General features: G+C 50.1%; 9 protein-coding genes across 9 annotated transcripts; 5 read left to right on the top strand and 4 right to left on the bottom strand.

Moving 5' to 3' along the window:
* Positions 1 to 267: 267 nt before the first annotated feature.
* ASPWEDRAFT_112044 (uncharacterized protein) lies at positions 268 to 3017 on the top strand (the record flags this gene model as incomplete). Its single annotated transcript, XM_040828298.1, has 2 exons — positions 268 to 837; positions 915 to 3017. 2 exons carry the CDS (start codon positions 268 to 270, stop codon positions 3015 to 3017), a joined length of 2673 nt encoding a protein of 890 aa, XP_040688668.1.
* Positions 3018 to 3056: 39 nt separating this feature from the next.
* Positions 3057 to 4057, top strand: ASPWEDRAFT_487829 (uncharacterized protein). The gene has a single exon (XM_040837162.1). The coding sequence runs from the start codon at positions 3250 to 3252 to the stop codon at positions 3814 to 3816; it is 567 nt and encodes a 188-aa protein (XP_040688667.1). The 5' UTR covers positions 3057 to 3249; the 3' UTR covers positions 3817 to 4057.
* A 3780-nt stretch (positions 4058 to 7837) lies between these two features.
* Positions 7838 to 8743, bottom strand: ASPWEDRAFT_40130 (Hsp20/alpha crystallin family protein; the record flags this gene model as incomplete). Its single annotated transcript, XM_040835248.1, has 1 exon — positions 7838 to 8743. A coding segment is annotated over exon 1 (829 nt), but the record flags the coding sequence as incomplete, so codon positions are not given.
* A 2166-nt stretch (positions 8744 to 10909) lies between these two features.
* ASPWEDRAFT_27668 (putative pyridine nucleotide-disulfide oxidoreductase) lies at positions 10910 to 12601 on the top strand (the record flags this gene model as incomplete). Its single annotated transcript, XM_040833025.1, has 1 exon — positions 10910 to 12601. The coding sequence occupies one exon, from the start codon at positions 10910 to 10912 to the stop codon at positions 12599 to 12601; it is 1692 nt and encodes a 563-aa protein (XP_040688665.1).
* Positions 12602 to 12779: 178 nt separating this feature from the next.
* On the top strand, positions 12780 to 14833 carry ASPWEDRAFT_487705 (putative general amidase). Its single transcript, XM_040837160.1, has 3 exons — positions 12780 to 13262; positions 13328 to 14597; positions 14654 to 14833. Exons 1-3 carry the CDS (start codon positions 12957 to 12959, stop codon positions 14809 to 14811), a joined length of 1734 nt encoding a protein of 577 aa, XP_040688664.1. The 5' UTR covers positions 12780 to 12956; the 3' UTR covers positions 14812 to 14833.
* A 22-nt stretch (positions 14834 to 14855) lies between these two features.
* ASPWEDRAFT_109792 (oxidoreductase, short-chain dehydrogenase/reductase family) lies at positions 14856 to 15882 on the bottom strand (the record flags this gene model as incomplete). Its single annotated transcript, XM_040828112.1, has 3 exons — positions 14856 to 15273; positions 15336 to 15650; positions 15767 to 15882. 3 exons carry the CDS (start codon positions 15880 to 15882, stop codon positions 14856 to 14858), a joined length of 849 nt encoding a protein of 282 aa, XP_040688663.1.
* An 812-nt stretch (positions 15883 to 16694) lies between these two features.
* ASPWEDRAFT_51199 (uncharacterized protein) lies at positions 16695 to 18441 on the bottom strand (the record flags this gene model as incomplete). The annotated part of the gene is made up of 5 exons (XM_040837563.1): positions 16695 to 17239; positions 17292 to 17738; positions 17787 to 17855; positions 17911 to 18151; positions 18205 to 18441. 5 exons carry the CDS (start codon positions 18439 to 18441, stop codon positions 16695 to 16697), a joined length of 1539 nt encoding a protein of 512 aa, XP_040688662.1.
* Positions 18442 to 21554: 3113 nt separating this feature from the next.
* Positions 21555 to 22959, top strand: ASPWEDRAFT_487616 (superoxide dismutase). Its single transcript, XM_040837158.1, has 3 exons — positions 21555 to 21868; positions 21924 to 22397; positions 22450 to 22959. The coding sequence occupies exons 1-3, from the start codon at positions 21824 to 21826 to the stop codon at positions 22561 to 22563; spliced, it is 633 nt and encodes a 210-aa protein (XP_040688661.1). The 5' UTR covers positions 21555 to 21823; the 3' UTR covers positions 22564 to 22959.
* ASPWEDRAFT_171813 (uncharacterized protein) lies at positions 22708 to 23166 on the bottom strand (the record flags this gene model as incomplete). Its single annotated transcript, XM_040830844.1, has 2 exons — positions 22708 to 22900; positions 22973 to 23166. 2 exons carry the CDS (start codon positions 23164 to 23166, stop codon positions 22708 to 22710), a joined length of 387 nt encoding a protein of 128 aa, XP_040688660.1.
* Positions 23167 to 23227: the final 61 nt, after the last annotated feature.

The raw sequence follows: 23227 nt of genomic DNA, 5'->3' as shown, positions 1-23227 counted from the left end.
CCCGATCCATCCATTCTTTCTAATCCCTCCTGCCGATCCATTCCCCATCACACGAGACTGGCACTTGTTACCCTGTCATCTGGAATTCCTCAATCACTCTCTTTCATGGTAGTCTTTCCGAGTCGCCAGCTCTTACCTTAACGCCTTTTTCCGTCGTTGCCGTTTCGCCGTCGCCGTCGTCCTCCTTTCTCGTGAACGGGTTGCACGTCCGGGATCGATCCCACCAGTCCCTTCCCATCTCCCTATCCCACAGCGGTGTTGACGACCATGCTCTCAGCTCCTGTCAAGTCGGCCAAGCGGATATCTTCGCTCTTCTCATTGGGATCGAACAAAGATGGCTCAATCTCATCGCCCCGATCCCCGGGCTTCCCCAGTGGCTCGCCAGACCAAGTCGCTTCGGATCACCAGCGAAGCAACTCCCGTCCGACCCGTATAGTCTCCAGTCCATATGATGCATACACAGAGCCCCGGACGGTTATGTCTCCCGCTCCAAACGACGGCTTTGATCTAGACGAGCCTCTTCCGCCGCCCCCGTCCCTCCTCTCCGTGAACCAAGACCTTGCAGGTAGTCAAGAGAGACCACAGAGCAGAGGGCGCAGAAGATCTGGAAGCAGACCTTCCAGTTCTGCTGGGCTGTTTGTACCAGGCCAGGGACCGGATTCGCGACCGGGCACCCCTTCTTCCAAGAGACGGAGTTGGATCCCAGGACGACAACGGGCAAGTTCGGTCGATACTCGGTCGATGATCTCGCCCACTCCCCAGCAGCCCAGTGCATGGATTGCTGGTTTGGAACAGAAGATTCCATACGACCTAGAGCCTCTTTCTCGGGGTGAGCACGTACGTAAAAGAAAAATCTGCATTGTGCATGAATTGCCATTGAGATATCCAATTACTGACTTGTATGCTGGAAACAGGTCCCCGAGTTGTGGAATGAACATGGCGATACCTTCGTTTATCTCTTCCCTCAGAACACTGGCAGGCCGCCATCCTTCAAGGTCGACTCGACTGTCTTCGCCGAGTCACCTTCTCTCAACTTTTTGGCTCGTGGAACGGACATGAAACCCAACTCACTCGAGCAACAAACCCGCTCCTTGTCGCTGGGCAGCCCGGGGGCCGGTGCCGCCTCGCCCCCCTTGGGCCCTCAGGATCGATACGCCGAAAATGACAATGACAGCTCCGGTAGCAGGAGAATGGCGTTTGACGATGCACCTGATGATGTTCCAGAGCTTCACCTTTATCTGCCAATTCCTCTCAACAGTGATGTTTCCAATCCTTTAGTCCGCACGTCCCAGGAGGACACGGAAACTCTGCTCCTGTTCCGGAACCTCTTCGCCTTCCTTCTAGGACAGTCCCTGATTGCAACCCCTCGTTCCCCCTCCCTCTTCTCTATCTTCATGGATGTCGCCTCCCTGCTTTCCCGTTTTGAGTTTACCAACTTTGATGGGTCGAATTTCGGTGAGACAGCAACCTCAAGCTTCAGCAACTACTGTGATGAATTGCACTTGGCCGACGCCCGCAAAAGCCGAGAAAAGACCATCGAAGCGATCGTTCTGGGAGAACGTCTTCGATTCTACCCACTGTATCTGGAGGGTTTCGTTCACGGTGTGGGCAAGCTGGACGAGCTGAAGCAGCTCCGAAGCCCGAAGTTCGCTCTTATTAGTCCTACCACCCAGAAACGGTTGGAACGTGGCTTCATCGATCTGGATACGCGTCTCCGAGTTCTTTACAGCAAGCTTGATGATTTTGATTTCCCTTCTGCATTTGCAGGAGCTGCCAATTCGAACACCTCGGCGGAGAGCAAGGTTGTCCGGTTCAAAGCCTGGAAAGCATCTTTCATGGAGTTCAGACGATTTACTATGCAGTTCTACCGACAGAAGTACGGTTCATGGCCTCCCAAGGCGCGCTCCAAGAAGAATCAGTTTGAGGAGAGTGGTCTCAACCGGCAACTCCTCAAGGACCTGTACAACGACTTCACCAACCTGTACGACTTGCTGGTCGACCGAGAGAACCTCACGACCAGAACAATTGATATGGCTTCGGAAACGACCGAAACATCCGACCCCGACGAATTGCTGACTAGGGCGCTGCGCCAAGTGATGAGCGAGTATGACAGAAGTACACCGCCCGTTCAGCCCCCAATTCCGTTTGACATTCCTCAACTTCCGTCGCTCAAGGCGTTGCACCAGAAACCGATGGACGCCAAGAAGGAAGCCAAGCGAAAGGGCAAGAAGCTCAAGGATGCCGATATCAACGCGGTTCTCATGGGATCCTACACCCGAGAAAGCATCAAGCCGACTGCTTTCATTGAGAGCTTCATGCAGTTCGAGCGTCGCTGCGCTCACGGAAAGAACGTCAACGATCTCATCGATTTACGATGCGGTCAATGGGTTTTCCTGTATTGTGTCATCCAGTCCCTGCCTTTGCTCGTGGTGGATGTGCCTGATGTCAAATTCGTTGACGGGGTGGAGTACTTCCTCTGTATCGCCCCTCGTGGCGGTGCACCCTGGATCCAGAATGACAGCAAGGCCGCCCGTAGCTGGTTCGGAGTCGCAGGCGGAGCTGGTGTTGTCAGCCTCCCGTCGGATGTTGTCATTAACGGTGTTGAGGGTATTTACCGGCGCAGTCACTGCTGGAAGGTCGCTGAGCAGTGGGCTGAGAAGGACGCGATCCTGGCACCACCGCCGGTCGAGGACCCATACGATAATGAGTCCTCTCTGTCATCGCCTTACCAGGCTCAGCAGTCTTCTACCGGTTCCTCATCTGAGCAGCAACCACCGCCTTCTCTTCTGGCTCCCAATGGGCTGACACCCCCTCCCCCGGCCATCCCCCGGACGAACTCGCCAGCCGCCAGTCGGAGAGCTGAGCATCGCCATTCGATCTACCCAGGTCTTGAGGCACTGCCACTGCCCGCCGGTGTCGCCCCCATTGAGCCTCCTGCCAGGCCAATCAGTCGGTTCAACCCCAACATGAGCTTCGATGATATCCTGAAGCAGGTTCCTCAGAAGGGAAAGAAATAAAATACGAGGAATAGCCAAACAAAAAATGTGTATAATTTTGCGGGAAACGTCTGCTCTGATGGAGCCCGTCTCTTCATCCTGATTGTTTACTTCTGACCTGGGGCGTCGGCCCCCCTTTTGCATTACTAATAATAATGTTGCTCCTCTTTTCGTGTCTTGACGTCCGTTGCATTTCTCTCTCTCTCTATTTACTGTTTTGTTTCTATTTTATTTTTGAATTTTCTTTCTGATTATGGGCGCATCCAAGTTGCATGGACTAAAAGGTTGGAATGGCGCCAGTGAGCAATCATCTAAATATCCGAACAGGAGGAAGACGGGAAAAGGAAAAAGAAGTGGAAAAAAAAAAAAAAAAAAGACAAGAATGATTTGTTATTCTAAATTTCAGCGAAGCATGCGTGGAGCGATGGCCTTTATAGCCATGACCTTGGGTAATTTCGTTTCTTTTCACTGTTCCGTGGTCGACTCAATTGGAGATATCTGCCACCCAGACCGTCTTGATTTGATGTTATTTACCATGGGATGGATAGAGATAATACTGTCCTGGTGGACTTATAATATAATTTTAACCCTCCACATTTGTATCGCATCGTGTATCGACCATTTATATCACGTAGAACATATCTTATGTGAACCATGGTTGCTGTTTCTATGGTTGACGGAACCAATGGATTACCGCATATATATATATTCACATCCCCTCAATCTCATCTGTCCATCATCCAACACCCGTCAAATATTATCAATTCCATCACTGATGTGTTATTTTCTACCGTTTTCATCAGATAAAGAGCTACTGTAGTATCGGATCGGTTTCCATCCTTCTACTGCTCTCCAATATGCTGCCAGCCCGCCGCTCTAAACGCCGTGCTAGCGGGCGACGGTGGTTGTTGAAGAGCGACGATGATACGACACGCTGCAGTCAAAACAACTGATCGTCCCGTGTTCCAGGCCCGGCCCCGGGGCCGTCGCACAGGTGAGACTGACTTCGAATGTCTCTCTTTTTTTCTTTGCAGACTCTGGGGGGATTTTTTCTACAGCCAACAACTCTACATCCCCACGTCCTCTGACTGAGACAGCGGTATCCGACTTTTCGTCTTATCACAGCGATCGTCATCGATCGACACGAATCCTTTTCCATCCTCGAAAAATACCTTCCCAGTCAGGCCAGGGGGGCAAAAAACAAAAATAACATGACAGCAAGCTAAGACACAGGGGGGATACACTTGGCAGTGTCAGAGCCTTAGGAGGTACGCACGGAAGCAACTAGCCAGTCAATTCAGCTATGTCCAGATCACGGTCCAGCATTGCCAGCGACGGCCATGACCGGTTAGAGCCGCGACTGCTGCGAGCAGCGGAAAACGACCATGTCGAGGCCCTGCGACGCATAGTCGAACTAGCCCATGAAAATGGGCAGTTCAGCGACAATTTCCTGCGAGTGGGGCTCATGCGCAGCTCAGAGCGGGGGTCTATCGCGGCCACACAATATCTGCTCAGTCTCGGTGCGAAAACGGATGTTCCGAGTCATCGCCTTGCGCCTCTGCTTCGCGCCGTGGAGCGCAACCATGTTCGTATCGTGCAGCTTTTGTTGGATTATGGCGCGGCACCGGAGACGACGGATAAGAAAGGGCGCACGGCGTTGATGACGGCCGCGTGGAGGAATCATTGGCATGTGTTGCAGGTGCTCATCTCGCGCGGGGCAAATGTGAATGCCAAGGACAATAAGAAGAGGAATGTTCTACATAATCTTGGCGCGGATAAGCAATGCGATTGGGGTGATGATGTTATTGAGCTTTTGCTTGGTACGGTCTGCAAAATTGATGGCGTCGAGGGCCATGACGAGCTTGGCCGGACTCCTCTGCACTGGGCTTGCGCGACGGGTAAATTCCGTCTGGCAGAGCTTCTTCTCACGAGGCCTCGTGGACCTATCGCAGATGTTGACGCGGTTGAGTCGAGGAATAAGACCTCGCTACATATCGCTGCGGCTCATGGAAGGGACGATATCGTTCAGCTTCTACTGCACCACAAGGCGGATATTAATGCTCGGAGTGATGGTGGGTGGACACCACTTCATAATGCCTGTGATCAAGGCTCTGAAGTGATTGTGCGCATCCTATTGCAAGCCGGAGCCAATGTAAACAGCCAACTGTTGAATGGCGTGACACCCCTACACCTAGCCGCACAGGGTGGGCATCGCGAAGTGGTCGAGTGTCTTCTAGAACGGCAAGATTTGAAGCGGAGAATCCGAGACAACTTTGGTAGCACTGCTTTCCTGCGCGCAGCCCAGTTCCGACGCAAGGACATTGTGTCACTCCTGGCACCTTTCAACAACGTGGAGGCCTTGTCGCCTGATGCGATTGGGGCATGCGAGAGCTTTGACGCGACAGTCGTCGACTTTGGAAACTTCCACAATGAGAATAGGGTGAAGAGAATCTCTGTCTTCAACCTGCTTTATGGGAGGGATAAGGAGAATCCGCGTAAACAAGCCTTTAACACTATCCCTGCCGACAGCAAAGCCACTCATTTCCGATGGATTCATCTTCCCGCCAATAATATGGCGTGGGTAGAGGCCCTGTTAACCAAATCTTTTATCGAAGAAGGCTCGCATGATGTCGAGGGTTTCAAGGGCCTTGAAAAGTCGTTCAATTATCAACACCGCGGGCAGAGAACGCATTCGCACTTCATGCGGCCGTTATGTCAGACTACGCCTCGGGCACCACGGTTCCGCGAGGAAGACAGCTCGGAAGAGAAGACCGAGGTGGAAGATAAGGTGCCGAGCATCGTCATAAATGGGCATTGTCGAGAACCCAAGCAGTCAGATGGCAAGAAGCAAAAGTCGCCAGGCGGGAAGCTCGAGCGGACGGACTCCTCTTTCTCACAGGATGACGGTAACAGTACCCCGGGAAAGAAAGGGAAAGGGGCCACGAAGCGTGGTAAATCTGCTGGGGGAGGAGGGACACAGAAAACTGAAACGAAGAATAAATCTCCCATTGGCAGATCGCGATCACCATTGTCGTTGTGCAAAGATCAGGGTCACCAGGCTACTTACAATGTGTGTATGTTCATGCCTTATCTGCACTTCGAAACAACTGCACGGAGAAAGGAAATGCAAGAAGCGATTCAACGGGCTGAAAAGAAATTCCCTCAGCCACAGCCAGGAATCAACCGGTCACCCACACGCGATGAGATGTTAATCAACGCTCATCTGGCGTCTTCCACGGCCTCCCTACATGTACGACGGACGCTAGATCAGTTCTTCTACCCAAACATCGACACCCATATCCGAGACCAGGATCAGGTCGTCTACCGCTACCAGACCAAAGGACAGGGCCGCGAGAGCGAAGACCCCAAGATCTTCATGGTAGACCAGCTGTGGATGTGGATTATGCCGAACTTCGTCGTGACCAGCTTTGCACAACGGTGGGATCAACCGAAGAATGACCCGCTTAATGTTCTGGACGGGATTATTGAGGATATCAACTCCAAGACGCGTGAGCCGGTGCGCTCAGTGTATGACCTGGCCACCATTATCACTAACCGTTGCTCGGGAGTCTTCGACCGCCACCGCATGGGAGACGACGAGTATCAGTTTTTGGATATGTTCGAGTCATCGATTGGTTTTGCCACTGATCGCGAAACGATACTTTTCCAGGAATTCAACGTGGCATCAGCGCAGGCGTCTGACTGGCTGAAAAACCATCGCAAGCTGAACCGCGCTTCACGGAGCCTGAAATCTAAAGAAAAGAGCAAAGAAAAGGACAAATGGGAAGAAAACCAGGAAGATGAAGATGAAGATGATGACGACGAGCAACCTCTTTTCGTTGACAAACTGTTAGACATCGGGCAGGAGACCAGTCTACTATCTGAGGCAAAGGATATCCGAGATGAATTGAATATCCTCCGAGTGGTCCTAGGTCATCAACAAAATATCCTCGAGGACCTGAAAGACCAGATCTGCGATATCTACCAAGGCCAGCACAAGCCACAATACGAGGTCAAAAAACGGTTCAAAGAGCAGCAGCGTACCATCGACATGCACCTAAAGGACATCGATCGGATGGACAAACAGGCCGAGCGCATTTATTCCTCTATCACAGACCTCCTCGACCTGAAACAGAAACACGCCAACGCCTTTGAGGCCCGTTTCGCTCGGGACCAGGCTATGGGGACTGCGAAGCAAAGTAAGGTGGTTCTTGTGTTTACTATCGTCACGATCATCTTCCTGCCTCTCTCTTTCATCACTTCTATTTTCACCATCAACCTCACGGAATTTACTTCGAAAGATGGCTCGCAACAGTTACATCTATCGTATGTGGCCAAGTATACATTCGGGATTGGGTTTGCAATATCCATCCCGCTCATCTTACTAGCTTTATCTGTCGAAGATATTGGGTATTTCTGCCAGGAGGCGATTCGATGGATGCGGAGACGACTATCCTCGCGAAAGAAGGAGTCTCCCAGGTCACTGGAAGAATCGCATAAGCTGCAGATGGTGGATATAGAGAAGAGCTGGAGCAAGGCCAGGACGCAGAAAAGCGTGGATACGGAGTTTGCAGGTGGGCTGTTGCCCATGTCGACGAGGGGTACGAAACGGAGTAATTATCAGTGGGAATATAATTAAATGAGTGCTACGATATGATTTGGCGATGATACTATGATATGATTTCTACGAGATGATTATGTGAAATATAGTTTGTATAGGACATAAAAAAAAAATCAATTCAACTAAATATTCAACCGATAACTCCTAGACTCCGTTCAAAATAGAATAGCATATTACTGAATGTCAACCTTGATAAACTCCCTCTCTTCATCTTCTTCCTCTTCATCAGACCCTTCCGGAGTGAATATCTTCTCCTCTCCCTTCTTCATCTCTCCTTCGCCGTTATCCTCAACCACAACAAGATCGTCTTCGTTCTCTTTCTCCTGTTCCTTCTTTTTCTCTTCAACCCGGGGAACAAAAACCGTCAAAATCCCATCCTCCAGTCTGGCTTGAATCCCTTCAACCACAACACCAAGAGGAAGGGGTACCTCCCTCTCAAACTCCCCCACCTGATAACCCCTCTCACTCACCACTAAAGCACGATACATTTCCTCATCCACGCCAGGGCGGTGCACAACACCCGCCAGACGGAGGGTAGACTCCGATACATTGTATCCAATGCTGAGATCAGTTTTCTTGGCTCCAGGAAGAGAAGCGTGGATGATTGTTTGAGCAGGGGTACTGAAGATGTCGATGGCTGGTGTGAAGCCCATTTTGTCGTTGTGATGGTGGTGGCGATGATGATGATGCATCATGAATGGGTGGAAGTGGAGGCCTTTAGGTCCTTTGCCATGTTTGCCTCCATGTTTTCCGTGGTGACGGCCACCACCTCGGCTGTGTTTCATGCCGGCGGCCCAGAAGTGGCCTTTACTATGGCCGTGATGGCCGCGTTTATTTTCATTGATTCCGAATTCGGGACCCCCGTGATGATGGCGATGATGACCATGGCGATGGTCACCGAATCCAAGCCCGAATGCATGATGTCCGAAGCCACGACCACGGCCTCCATGACCTCCATGGCCATGACCAGGCCCGTGACCGCGCTTCTCGTGGAAGTCTTTCATCCACATTCCATGTTTCTCATGGTGGAATCCTTTTTCCTTGTGCATTTTTGCACATTTTTCAGGATGAGGTCCCTTTTCAGAGTGGATGTTAGTAGTGTATGGAGGGGGTTGGCATGATGCAAAAAATGGATGCTCCTCTAGATTGCCATCAAAGTAGAGAGCATGGTGGTTGATTGAAGTGTGCATTTTGCCTGTTTGAGCTGGGTGAATTGCACTGATTTGGATAGACATGCTGATACTTGATGTGACTTGACGGGATATACTTGGGGTATTTATACACTTTGATTTCAGGCAGACAAGAATTGTCCGAAGGCTGTGAGTCAACAAGGTACGTACACTTTGAAGATCTGCCACCTAGGCAGCCGTTAAACGTACGAATCAATCAAGTGCAAGGCTGAAGGGGTGGGTGAAAGAGGCGGATACGTGTACAGTAGATTACCAAAACGGGGAATCAAGTCCGTTAGATGGATGGAAGAGGCAAATTTTCGGACATAATTCTCGGGATATTGCTCGGACTATTCGGGATTCGGAGATCGGCCTCGAGACATCGGAGCTGAGGCCGGCGATCTGATAACTAACGATTTGAAGAGATTCAGCTTTCGTCCTTGTTGCCACTCGTGTCATTGAATCCGCTGGAGTCATCGATGGTGGGAAATTGGCTGGCCTCGGATTCAACACTGCCTATTGCTGCGATATGGCCACTACGCCGCCATGCTCGTCATGGAAGCCAGCCATCGTTGTTTCCAAACTCAAGTTTTGCTACCCTCTTTGAGTAGCTTCCACAGTTTCATGGCAATTTGCTGCTGCTAAATGTAGTGGTGTCTAACGGGATTTGTTTGTCTTCAAACAATGTCTGCAGCCTTCTTGATCTGCAGCTTTAGCACTGCTTCATGCCCATGCACGTGCCCCGGACCCCCTTCTGATTTAAGGCAATTGGCAAAAGAGGGTTGTGTTCTTTGACAGTCCATTTGAATAGGCCATGTAAGAAGAAGCGGTTTGTTCAACATTCTTGTCAGCTGAAAGTGGCCTTTTTCCACTGCCTTGCCGTACTGAACGCCTCCCCGCTATCATTAGGACTTAGGCAGCCCAGAATGTTTCTCTGATGGCATTGCCTCGGTAGTTGTCATTTCCGAGAGGAGTGCGTAGATCCACACGACCGTATAATCTTGATGGCGATGACGAGTGGTTGCAGTTGTCATTTGGGTTGATACGAGTCTCATCATTTCTCGCGACAGCCTCATCGACAAGAAATCAATCTGTCTTAAATAGCAGGGCCCGTGTCTTTGCAGTCGATGCATGAATGATGCTTGAGTCCAAATAATCCTGGCTAGAAAGGCTGGATCCCTGTCCAAATCATATGACTGCAGATGCCAAATCGAGTCGAAAGACCTCATACGATCCCACGTGACCTGTATAAAAGGGCGTCCTACCCCTCTCGAAATTGCATCCTCACATGTCCTTCCATCAACAACTCTACAACCAAGCCATGAAGATCTTCATGTGTTTATCTTGCCAGGATTGACTCATATCTGGTCTTTATCGGGATTTTGAGGCTTCAGAGCCGTCACTACCCGCTGCGGGACTCGTGATGATGTCTTCAGCGATGACTGCAGAACTGTCTGCTAAGCTCAGACTACCGGAATTCAACAGAATGCTAATGCTAGATATAGGGGCTTAGGTTAATACAGTTGGCCACAGGAGCTAAAGATAATCGTTTCATTGATATTGAAGATTTTTGATGAGTCCAACTTGGGACTCAACAGCCTCAGCCAGCCCATTCCACTTGATCCGCTCTATTGCTCTATCGAATCCAGACTCGAGCCCCGAAGATTCACAATCACAATCTACTATTTACAAGAAAAAAACAATAATGATCCCGAGTGTCCTTTCTAGAAGCCTAGATCTTCCGACAGACACATGGGCACGTGCATTTACTCGGAGAGCACCGGATACTCACCGTTGTGTAGTACGGTTGGGATTTTTCTCCCATGGGCTAGATTGAGAAGATCCTCGGTGAGATGGAAAAAGCAATGGGATTTTTCGAGAATCAGACCCGACCGGATGGAATATACCGAGCTGGCGCATACATGTACGAACTCAGCATCCGTCCCGAGATCTCCTAAGTTCAGGGTCGGGATGAGGTCATCGTGTGCTCAGCTACCTATCAGTCACCAATAACTGTTGCGGAAAGACAGAATTTTAGTATTTAGGCATGGCCATTCCCAAACTCTTAAAATGACTGTCGATTCTATTTCAAAGTCGTGAAATTCTTCAATTCCAAACGCGCAATGAGGCCGTTGCCATTGAGCATAGTCCGACCTCGGAGCAGGCGAATTCTGTCTCCACGGCTCCCCCTACAGCTATCCCCTACTCGCCAGCTATTCTTTCGCCATGCGTCCACTGTTCCTGCTATTCGCAACGAGTGTCCAAAAGGCTCACGCGCCCTAGCCACCCAGGTCCAGCCGCCCACAGCCTTCTCCGAGCCAAGTAGCAAGGAGAGGGTAATCATCCTTGGCTCTGGCTGGGGAGGGTATACTTTGTCTCGCAAATTGTCATCCAAATCGTTTTTACCAACCGTCATTTCTCCTCGGTCGTATTTCGTCTTCACTCCACTTCTCACCGATGCCGCAGGTGGTTCTTTAGATTTCTCCAATATTGTTGAGCCAGTTCGTGATTACAATACCCATGTCGACTTCATCCAAGCTTCAGCACGTTCGGTGGACTTCCAGAAAAAGACGGTCCTGTGTGAATCGACAGTGGTCAAGAGAGGTGTCACCGAGACGCCTCGGGTTGAAGAAGAAGGCGGGAACAATGCGGCAGAGAGTAAGCCCCGGTGGGAACAGGGCGAGGTCTTTGAGGTCCCATATGACAAGTTGGTCATTTCGGTTGGCGCAGTTAGCAAGACATTCAACACCCCCGGGGTGAGAGAGCACGCCATGTTCTTCAAAGATATTGGAGATGCGCGGCGAGTCAAACGGCGGGTTCGAGAATGTTTCGAGCTAGCAGTCTTACCAACAGCGACCCCAGAAATGCAAAAATCGCTGCTGCATTTCACTATCGTCGGAGCAGGCCCAACGGGCACAGAGCTCGCCGCTGCTCTTCGCGACTTCATCTATGACGATTTAATCAAGCTGTACCCTGCCCTGAAGGGACTGCCCCGTATAACACTGTATGACGTCGCGCCCAAAGTGCTGTCGATGTTTGACGAGTCCCTTTCGCAATATGCAATGGATACAATGAAAAAGGAGGGCGTGGATATCAAAACTTCCCATCACGTGAAAGGCCTTCGCTGGGGTGCCCCTGGCGCCCAACCCCCATATGAAATGGATCCCAAAGGATGCCTCACATTGACAACTGAAGAAGAAGGTGAGGTTGGCGTTGGAATGTGCGTTTGGGTCACAGGAAACGCCATGAACAAGCTTGTCCGCCGCGGTCTTCAAGATGTCGAGACCTTTCCCACAGAGTCTGTGCAGATGAAGAATGGCGAGAAACCGCCAGTCGACGTCCAGGAATCTTCGTGGAAGGTCAAAAAGGCCCCTAAGGTCGGGGCGTTGCTAGTGGATGGGCAGTTCCGTGTGCAACTCGAAAGTGACGACGGGAAGACGGCAGTGCTTCAAGATGTATTCGCAATTGGGGACAACGCGATGCCCGAGACAGGTGCACCGCCTGCAACAGCACAGGCATCAGCTCAGGAAGCCAAATGGCTAGCGACACGGTTTAACCGAGGCGACATTAAGCAATCCCCGCCGTTCTCCTTCAAAAATATGGGAACGTTGGCGTACATTGGGGATGCAAAGGCCCTGATGCAGGTTCCCCACGACAACAAATATCTGCCAGAGGGTCTTAAGGGACGCACAGCTTGGCTTGTATGGAATTCGGCTTACTTGACAATGAGTATCAGTTGGCGGAACAAGTTGCGAGTGGGATTCCGATGGTTGTTGAACAATATATTTGGAAAAGATGTATCGAGATTTGAGTAGAAAAAATGGTAATGCTAGTGATAGTTAATCTATTATTCTTCAGACGAGGTTAATTAAGGGGCGCGACTTCAATGCAACCGAGGTTTGAATTACCGCGGAATTCGATTCCTTCCCCGCATTCTCCTCATCTTTTTTTCTATCGCAAATAGAAGAATCGTCGAGCTGTCGATCATCAGTTATATAATAAATTATATTCTGTTCTATTCCCACAATTATTTATCGAGTCAGAGTCCAGACGAGAAGAATTGCACGCGTCTCAACTGTCAAACCTTAACCTCGTGACTCAACAACACCACCACCACCGCAACGTATCTTCACCACCTTTAGCCCCCCTTGACTGAAGTTCTGAACCACCATGACAGTTTCCGAGCCCTCCTATATCCGAGTTGCCCATCGCAAACAAGCCCAGCTGGACTCTCAAATTCCAGCAGAATGGAAGCTCCCCGCATCTCTTATTCCGCCAGGAATGCTCTCCCCAGCCGAATCCATCACCAACGCCAAAACATACCAGCGGGTCAGCGTGATAGATATCCCCCGCACTTGTGGGCTTCTTACGGACAGGGAGCTGGATATCACGGAGAATTGGGATGTTAGGGGTCTTGTGGGTCAGATGGTGGAGGGCAAATTGACGGCGGAGGAGGTCGTGAGGGGATTCTGCAAGGTTCGTTGAGTTATTCTCTTGACCGGAACTATTTTCAAAATAATGTGAAGACTGACGAGCCGAAGCGATCCGCGATAGCACATCAACTCACTCGCTGTCTGACTGAACCCCTCTTCGAAGATGCCATTCAACGAGCCCAAGAACTCGACCGCCACTTCAAACAGACCGGGAAACCCGTTGGTCCTCTCCACGGCCTTCCCGTGTCTATCAAAGACCCCTTCCACATCAAAGGACGAGACTCGAGCATCGGCATTGCTGCTCTTGCATTCAAACCTGCAGCCGAGAATGCCCCTCTCGTCGAGCTACTCCTCTCCTTGGGTGCAGTGGTGATTGCCAAGACCAACGTACCCCAAACCATGGGCGCTCTGGATAGCTGCAACCATCTTTTTGGGCGTACGCTCAACCCACTCAACCGCCAACTCACCGCTGGAGGAAGTTCCGGCGGCGAAGGTGTACTGGTGGCCATGCGCGGGGTAATGGTAGGTCTGGGGACTGATATTGGCGGTTCCTGCAGAATACCTGCTATGTGTACCGGAATATATGGGGTAAAGCCAAGTGTGGGTCGGTTGCCTTATGGGGGGCAGGAGGGCGGACAGATCCCCGGCAAGGGGCGGATGGCATTGCAAGCTGTCGCGGGACCGTTGGCGCGATCTGTGGCAGATTTGAATGCTGTCATGGCGGAGATCGTGCCCCGAGCTGAGTTATACGGAGAGGATTGTATCCCTGGACGATGGTTGAGTATGCCAAATGCTATTCAACCTCCAAGGAACTTCACCATTGGCGTTCTTCGATCAGATGGTCTGGTTGAGCCTTTGCCTCCCATTGCCAAGGTTTTGGGTGAGGTGGCTCAAACATTGCGGCACACGCCTGGGGTTGAAGTGGTGGACATCCCTGTGCCTCCTGCACTAGCGAAGTGTCAAGCATTAGCGGGACGGTTAATGGGAGTGGACGATGGAAGCACGATGATGGATCTTCTAGAAAGCACTGGCGAACCCTTGATCCCGTGGCTCCAAGGCCGGATGAGGCGAGGAAAGGCGTTAACGGTTGTGCAGCTGGCACAGCTCCAGGCACAGCGGGCTGCAGTTGAAAAGGAGCTACTGAAGATGTGGACACTTGGTGGTGTTACTCGACAGATTGATGCCATTATCGTGCCTGTGGCGCCCCACCCAGTGCCAGAACTCGATCGGTACAATGCAGTTGGGTATACTTCCAGCTTCAACCTGCTCGACTTGCCAGCTGGTACCATTCCTGTGCGGAAGTTCCAAGAGTCTGACCTGAGTCTGGAGATGACTGCACCTGTTCTGGGAAGTTGGGATAAGGCTAATCGGATGTTGTGTATGTTTTCTTTTTATTATCGCTATCTATTATTGATGCAAGGCTGACTCAAACAGGGAACGAGAAAACGGTCGACCGGCGCGTGTATCTGGATTCACCCTTGAGCATTCAGGTGGTGACACCCAAGCAGCATGACTATGAGCTCATTCAGGCGATGGAAATCATCGACAGAGCTGTACGAGCACAAGAGGTTTCTGGGAGAAGCAAGTTGTAACTGCATATATAGCTACTAAATACATTCTAAACCAATGTACACTATTACAATCTGCTCCTTGTCAATACATTGCCTCCATCCGAGACAATCACCGCGCCGTTCAAATGACTCGCGGCACGACTTGCCAGGAAGACCACCAAGCCAGCAATATCCTCGGGCCTTCCGAGTCGCCCGTTCGGAGAGCTCTCCTCGAGCAATTTGGTGCCACCCTGTGCCTCGATCAATCCGCTGGCCATCTTGGACGGGTAAAAACCAGGCGCCACGGCATTGCAGAGGATATGACGGGGGCCCAGCTCGACAGCGAGGTTCTTGGTGAGATGAATCACCGCTGCTTTGGAAGTAGAATAGCTGAATGTCGCATTTTCGCCGAGACTACCGATGCCAATACCTGCAACAGAACCGGTGACGATAACCCTCGAGGGAGACTCCAGAGTCGCACTGGCCGTCAGAAGGGGGGTAAACCTGTTCATCAATATTAGCATTCAATACACTGCACCTTCAAATAGGAAAAGAAAAGAACAGACTTTTGCACCAGATAAAAAACACTCTTAACATTCAAATCCATCACCTTGGAAAACATCTTCTCGGGATGCGTCTCAAACTTCTCCCCCCACGTCGCCCCGGCATTGGCAAAGAGGATATCAACATGATCCGTCGTCTTGCCCACCTCACTCACCAACCGATCCAACTCGTCCATCCGCGAGTTATCAGCCGGCACCGAGATGGCCTTTGCACCGGGGCGTTTGTTGGGGAGCGCATTGAGCGCCGCGACAGCTTCATCGCACGCCTGGCCCTTTCGGGATGTGATGTAGACTTTTGCGCAGCCGGACTGCAGGAGACTGGCATTTGATTTTCTTTTTTTAGTGGTCTTTGCTTTTTTGGATCTATCTTATCCCGACTTCCCGAAGATGGGATAGTGATAGGAAATAGATTGGGGATACTATGTGTGACATACCCACTAGCAGCGTGTAACCCCAGACCTCGAGAGCCACCCGTGACGACGGCTACTTTGCCCTCGAGGGAGAAGATGTTGGGGAAGTTGTCGAGGTGGACTTGGTCTGTGACGGACATTTTCAATCAATTGATAATATATATGATACGATGAAATATGGAGAAATAGATGAGATGATAATGAAATGTTGATAATTAATTCTCCAGATGAAGGTGAAGTTATACAATTTTCTCGACAGCCGATATACGACAAATTACCTCGGTTCGGCTCAACCCCGCAAAAAGTTGATTAGTGATGATCGATCGATGTTTGAGAATTGAAGCTATTATAATTATTTATTTACTTATGACGATTACAATATCTATTAATTAATCCCAATTGTTAAACATCTTACCCCTAAGTGTTGTTTCTAACAATACTCACGTCACTAGTTGACAGTCGCTAGTTTCTCAGGTCACACAACATTCATCATCGCCCTTCGATAGCGCCAGCGCCACGATGGAGTATACCAAATCCCCTTTTTGCGGTTGCCCCAACGGCCCACCCATTGTGGAAAAGGCTCTTCCGTAGCTTATGCACCGTAGATCGCTTTAAAGGAGTAAGCTAGAAGGATTTCCAAGTGGATATTAATATGAATTTGGGCAATAACTAAAATTATGATACACGAAGGTGATAAATAATATGTACGCTGGACTCCAGAAGGTGGAGTCCGTCTTCACACCGCTTGAAGTAAATGCAGCATGAAAGCAAACAGTAAACAGCAAACGCAAAACAGGATAAAGGGACGCTTTTTTGCCCTCCCAATCTAGCAATCTAATAAGAATAAAACCAGAAAAAAGCAAAAACGCCATGCAGTAGTCGTCAAGTCATCGCCAAATCCACTTTTTGTTCCAAATAGTCCCGTTCCCCAAGACGCGTGGCCTTTCTTTTCTTATTTCCTAGCCAATCTTTCCTCGCGGGCGTGTCGCCAGCCAGGCCCATACTTTGACTCAATCCAGAGCAATGGCGTCATGCCAACTGTAATTCCAGCAAGCATAATGAAGGTGTATTCGGCTGTCAGGGCATCGATGATGGGTTGCACAACCGCCACTCCGGCGGCTCCAATAAGGCATCGGATGAGGTTGTTGACGGCTGTAGCGCTGGCGCTAGCGCCAGGGTACAGGTCGATGACGAAGGCACTGTTGATGGTGAAGATGCCGGTGGCACAGAAAGCGATAAAGTACTGCAGGATGATAGGAACCGCCAAGTGTGTGCGGAGCGAGACGCCATAGAGCGCTGTTGTGATCACGAACAACGCAATGACCCACCACGTGTTGCGCATCCGAGCAACCTCAATAGGGAAGTCGGCATGCGACTTGAGGTTCACCCGGGTTCCGCTTGGGTAACCTCGTTTCTCGCAGTATTCGCGCTCGGTCATGCGGTGGTTGTAATCCATCAAATAGCCGACCGAGTATGATCCAGACATACATCCAAACCCTAATTTATGTTAGTCATGACTTATCGAAAGATAGATAGATAGGAGACTTACCATTGCCAAGGAAGGTAAGACCAACTTGCAGTGTGCTCAGACCATACACCTCCTGGAACAGGGAGGTTGTGCTGGAAGTAACCATACTCCAGAAGGTATAGACAATGCTACCAAAGAACAGAGTGATGAAGACATCCTTCTCGAACAAAAAGGTCAGAGGAGAGAAAACAGCCTTCCAAGTCACCTTGGTCTTCTCCACTCCTGGTGTCGCCCCCTCCTGGGCGTGCTTTTGCGGAAAGATGTAGTAGATAAATGGCTTGTGGAAGCCAGTAAGGGGGACGGATCCGTTGCCGGCAATGGGTCTGAGGGTTTCGGGAAGGAAGACCAGGATGGACAGCAGACTGATAGCTCCGGCAATGGTGAGGAACCAGAAGATAGATCGGAATCCTAGGTACTCTGACAGGATGCCACCAAATACCGGACCAACACCCTGTCCCAGCATGCGGACTAGATTGTCAGTATGTTTCATAACGCAGGATGGCGTAAGGCTCTTACCTCCTCCAAAGATTCCAACCAAACTTCCTCGCTCAGAAGAGGTGGTCATATCTCCGATAACACCCGCACCTACATGTTTCAAAGTTAGTCGTTTGGCCCCTATCTAAGATGGGTAAGTACATACCGATCGAGATGGTGGCAGCACTGCCAGCTGCCTGCAAAGCTCGAAAGACCATGAGCTCTGGGTAGTTGGTAGACACAGCCAAGACGATGTTGGCAATGAGGTAGACGGCAAAGGTTCCGATAAAGACTGGTCGTCGACCAGTGGCATCAGACATGGAACCCCAGAAGGTAGGGGCAAGTCCTTGAACGATCATGTATACCGTGACGGTCAAGGTTACCAGGGACATGGAGGTGTTGAGCGACTATACAACTTAGCTATACTGGACTCGTTCCCCTTGGGCGATGTAGGGCTTACCTTTGAGATGTCTCCAAGGGCAGGGAAGTAGATGTTGGACGACAAGGGGGAGAAGATGGCTGCCAGCGAAACGATGTATACCATCTGAAGCTTTTGGCCTCGAGAGAAGACATGGTGAGGTGGTGGTGTAATTTCGGGTTGACCCTCGAGCTTGATAGACTCAGGAGGGCTGGTTTGTCTGGAACCGGGAAGGGAGGTGACAGTAGCCTCGGGGGCCTTTTCCTTAGAGATATCCATGGTTCTGGGTGGGCATTTAAGGGAATCTATGGGAAAGGTAATAGGAAATGGGAGCACGAGACCCTTTGCTTGATCATTTAAAAGAATGATATCCAAGATTCTGATCTAGAGAACTGGAGAATAAAAGAAGGTTCCAGGGCCGTCCCATCTAGGCCCTTTTGTATCTCGACAGGACTCGGGCTGACCATCCCACTCAAAAACTTTGCTCATCATGCCAAGCCAGGATGATATAGAAACAGCTCCACTGTGGTTCTATGCATTTGGAAGAATGGATTAACTTCCTAGGTGGGACGGGATAGTGGCAACAGCAGAGACCCTGTGCGACGGCGGCCGAAGGAATACTACCCAAGAAGCGTTTAGGGTGTCCATCCAATGATCTTGGCATGCTGATACTAGGGGTAGAAGGTAGAAACACTGGGCTGGCTTCAGGGTGGGCATGCATTGGCGTTCATTAACTTCATTTGCATTGCTTTTTTTGATAACCATGGCCTTGATGATGAATCGGAAAAGTCCTGTTGCCACTCGCATGTCCGCATGGCGGTAAACAAAACGCAGTGTCCAACCTGGCTGTCAAAGTCAAGTCAGAACCGAGTCGGAAAATAACGAATCTGAGATTGAGAAAAGGGTTATTCTTCGGGGAATATTCTCAAATTCGGGCACCAAACAAACAGAAACGGCAAAGACGATACCCCCTGATACGGAGTAGTGGTCAGATAGGATGGGACTATGGGTACGAGGGTACAAGGCGATCAAACTTCAAAGAGATAATGGCCAGTCCGGCTGATCTGCAGAGCCACTTTCGCATCCATAATCTAGGATGAACTTGTCGAGTCGTTACGACCAGCACAGGACCTTGGCACCGACGATCACGATGGCTGCAGGATACACATGCCAAGACGACTAGCTGACGGGGTTCCGAAGGACATTTTTCGACAGAGACGATGGGCGGTGATGTGGAAAATGACAAAAACCCAAAAAGGGAAAAAAGAAAAGAAGCGATAGATTGAGAGATAGTAGAGGGCGAGACGCGTCAGAGGTGTGAAGATGGAGAAAGCGGCGATTGGTTGGCCAGGGAGCACGTGCTGGGCAGGCTAAGCCCTGATCGGCAAAGGCTTCATCTGGCCCTGTAGGGTTTTGTAGGGCAGGATGTCGTGAGTTTGTACATGTGATGGAATATCACTGCTGATCTGAGCGCAGAGTCGCAGCCATTGAAACACTTCTTTCCTGATCGTCTTTTTCCTGTTGTTTCTACTTATCACCACAATTACTCAATATCAACATTGTCATCCTACGCCACTACGCATCCCTGAGATTCCCTTGAGGAAATCCACTTTGGCCCCGATAGCCCCCGGGATCGCCCTGTCCGTCCAGTCCGTCCGCACATCAGAGCCGAAACGCTTCACGAACCCCTGAGAGGCTGAGCCCATTGGGCAGTGTACGTGGACGACACGACCAAGCTGATTGAAAAATGGAGACTAAAATAAAAATGTGATGGAGTGGTCGGGTTTTCTGGTGCGGACTGCGGATACCCACCTCCTGGTCTGTCCGAATATGACTTGGCGATACCCACGGTATATCCGTTGGAGGGGGTTGACGTTATGGGTCAAAACCTTGTGTGTGTGGAAAAAAAAGAAGAACAGGAAATGAAATGATGATGAATCATGAAATGATGAAACCGACGGAGAATTGAGTCTGAGCCTCTGTCCCGATGGATCTGAACTGACTGACTGAATCTTTAGATATCACATTCCGACACAGATATGACAGGGTAATAATGCCATCCATCGGGATTCCAGAAGGGGGAGCACGAGAGCCCGAAAAGGGATTTCGGCTACCCGACGGTCTCACCATCACCGCCAGTGTCAGCCCGCAATCAGCCATGCAGCCTCAAGTCTAGACTACGCAGAAAACGACGTCTCTCGCATCATCACAGCCCCTGTAAAGAGGTCTAGTTAGTGGGTTCTTGGCCCTTTAGCCTTGAAATTAGGGAAAATGCGGCGACTGCTAAGCGGCTAGGCTGGATCCAGCTGAGAACCTGGCCACAGCTGAATCGCATCAAATCACAACGACTATTTGGTAGACGATCTACAGTCGCTCATCCTCTAGTCTAGACTTGGCAATCATGATGAATGGCTTTTTCGAGACCTTAGGGTCTTGGAACTGATAAGATAATTCCCAAGCCCCCGTAGCAAATCCCAAGTCCATACATAGTAGTACTTAACCGAGGAATGCGATCGAAATTGACCACCATGACGAGATATCTTGTTAGCATTCCCACCCGTTAATAATTTTTTAATATATACGAGGTAGCAATACTTTCAACCTGCATATTCTCTTCATGCACTCCTACCGTCCCCTGCCCATGCTGGTGGCTGCTCACCCGTGTTCTACCGTCCGTCATCAACACGAGCTTGGATGACTGGACGATATGGTGTCAACAATCAGCAACCCCTCATACATGATATTGTCAATCTTCATATGAAGATGACATTGCATCCGTCTCAATTCACCCCACAGACTTGTTTCAAATGCATCTAGTGAATAGGAAGAAGGTCAATACCACCCTAGCGGTGATGTCAATGCTATCAATCGGACCAAACCGCCCTTCTGGACTCAACCACGGGTCAAATGCATTGACAATGGAATCGACTCCCGTGAACCTTCTAATTACGATTGACCTTGCAATTATTCCGCTTGACGCCACAGCCGCTACTGAAGAATTGCTCATGAAACAGTGGATCCCTCTGGTTGGTGGTCGAGACTCGCACGGATTCATCGTTCAAGAATCAAGATATCCGACCTGGCAGTCAGCGCTTGATATGCATTGTTTCTTGGCACGATAGCATTGCTTACTACGAGGGATGAATGTTTATGCTGTGCTCTGTTTTATGAACTGTCTGTTATGCTATGCTTACTGTTTATACAGAAGCACAACAATTAGGGCTACTGACAAAGTGACATACTCTCATTCTACCATTCAGTAAACAAACCATCCTCACTGGAACTGACGATTGATGTCATCTATATTTAACATCAACGGACACCTGGACTGTATTTATATACATCCAGCCATGGCATCATCCACAGTTCACAATGAGGTGATGCTGCCCTCATTGCATCTCGACATGTACAGCTTCAGCATAATCCGCTCAATTCCCCTCCGATGATCCCAAGGTCCTTCCTTCTTATTCACTCAAACCTGCTCATTCTCGGCTAATCGAATCGGGTACCTTGGGATGTCAAATATCCTCGCTTCCCCTCTTCGCCCCTCTTTCTTTCTTCTTTCCTCCTCCTTTGTCCTCTTTCGACTCCTCTCATCTTCATCTCATCACCGTATTCAATCTCGCAAGTCAGGAACCACATCCACATCTCCATCTTTAAAATGGCTGCCAAATTCACGCTTCCCCCTCTTCCCTACGCCTACGACGTAAGTTTTGCTAAATACAGCGAGAAAATCCACCCCACCACTAACCCCCTCAAAGGCTCTCGAGCCCGTCGTCTCCAAGCAAATCATGGAAATTCACCACCAGAAACACCATCAAACCTACATCACCAACCTCAATGCCGCTTTGGCCGCTCAAACCAGCGCTCTCCAGTCGAACGATGTCCCCCAGCAAATCGCCCTACAGCAGAAGATCAAATTCAACGGCGGCGGTCACATCAACCACTCTCTCTTCTGGAAGAACCTCACCCCTCCCGGATCTCCCGAGGCCAGCCTCGACTCTGCCGCTCCGACACTCAAGGCTGCCATTGAGGGTCGCTGGGGCTCGATCAAGAACTTCTGTGATGGATTCGGTGCTACCTTGCTCGCTTTGCAGGGAAGTGGATGGGGCTGGTTGATCAGTTCGGGACCCAAGGGGAAGTTGGAAATCGTCACCACCAAGGACCAGGACCCTGTCACGGGCGATATCCCGATTTTCGGTGTGGATATGTGGGAACACGCCTATTACCTTCAGGTTTGTCTCGACTGTATCTTTTCCCCCCTGGGATCTGGACTGACAGTTGCAGTACTTGAACAACAAGGGCGCCTACGTCGATGGAATCTGGAAGATCATCAACTGGGCCGTTGCCGAGGACCGTTACAAGAATGGAGTCGACGGAGCGAGTATCTTGAAGCTGTGATTATCTGAGTAGTATGCATCCAGTAGTAGCATGAGTAAACGCCGTTGAAATGACTGCCAACGCAGTTGAATGAAACAAACAAACCAAACCAAACTCCATCGCTCAATCTATATACCCATGTAGTGCAGTGCAATATGCAATAAATCAATCAAACCCAACAATCCCTGTCCCTATCCCTACACCTCCCGCAGAGATGGTAACCTGTCTCCCCACAATCCCCATCTCAGACACCCCAAGATCCAACCTCTGCGGTAATTCAAACTCCAAGCTTTTATTCGGATTCAGCTGGAATGTATGCAGTGGTGTCCCCAGTGCCGAAGTGAGGTCACCGTGTCGTCTGTTTACATCAGTACACCATCACCAAACATACAACGACAACGATAAATATAGAAAGGGATAAGGCATTTACTCAATCCGCAAATCAATCCGATTACATCCCCGAAAAGCGGCCGATGTAGCAGGGTCTTCGATTCGGAATGTAGCCTTTGTTGGACTGTCGGTGATGTTGTGGAAGAAGATGGAGTAGGATGATGAACTTGGCGAGGAGGACGGGAAGATGACGGCTATTCTTTGGCCGGAACTGGGACGGGCGGGACCGCACATGATGGTACAATAAATAGGTAAATACCTTGTGTATGTAGTTATCTTGTATTATTATGAGAGT

The sequence above is a fragment of the Aspergillus wentii genome (genome assembly GCF_001890725.1).
Source record: "Aspergillus wentii DTO 134E9 unplaced genomic scaffold ASPWEscaffold_4, whole genome shotgun sequence".
Taxonomy (NCBI): Eukaryota; Fungi; Ascomycota; class Eurotiomycetes; order Eurotiales; family Aspergillaceae; genus Aspergillus; species Aspergillus wentii.
The sequence above is the reverse complement of the archived record's forward strand: the minus strand, read 5'-3'. Positions and strand labels throughout refer to the sequence as shown.

What these genes read in the sequence shown, in the direction of transcription:
- ASPWEDRAFT_487616 (XM_040837158.1), top strand. Translation starts at nt 21,824, where the DNA reads ATGGCTGCCAAATTCACGCTTCCCCCTCTTCCCTACGCCTACGAC. An exon ending in CTCTTCCCTACGCCTACGAC is followed by an intron (nt 21,869 to 21,923) that starts GTAAGTTTTGCT and finishes ACCCCCTCAAAG; the next exon opens with GCTCTCGAGCCCGTCGTCTC. An exon ending in AACACGCCTATTACCTTCAG is followed by an intron (nt 22,398 to 22,449) that starts GTTTGTCTCGAC and finishes TGACAGTTGCAG; the next exon opens with TACTTGAACAACAAGGGCGC.
- ASPWEDRAFT_487829 (XM_040837162.1), top strand. Translation starts at nt 3,250, where the DNA reads ATGGGCGCATCCAAGTTGCATGGACTAAAAGGTTGGAATGGCGCCAGT.
- ASPWEDRAFT_487705 (XM_040837160.1), top strand. Translation starts at nt 12,957, where the DNA reads ATGACAGTTTCCGAGCCCTCCTATATCCGAGTTGCCCATCGCAAACAA. An exon ending in TCGTGAGGGGATTCTGCAAG is followed by an intron (nt 13,263 to 13,327) that starts GTTCGTTGAGTT and finishes GACGAGCCGAAG; the next exon opens with CGATCCGCGATAGCACATCA. An exon ending in TAAGGCTAATCGGATGTTGT is followed by an intron (nt 14,598 to 14,653) that starts GTATGTTTTCTT and finishes TGACTCAAACAG; the next exon opens with GGAACGAGAAAACGGTCGAC.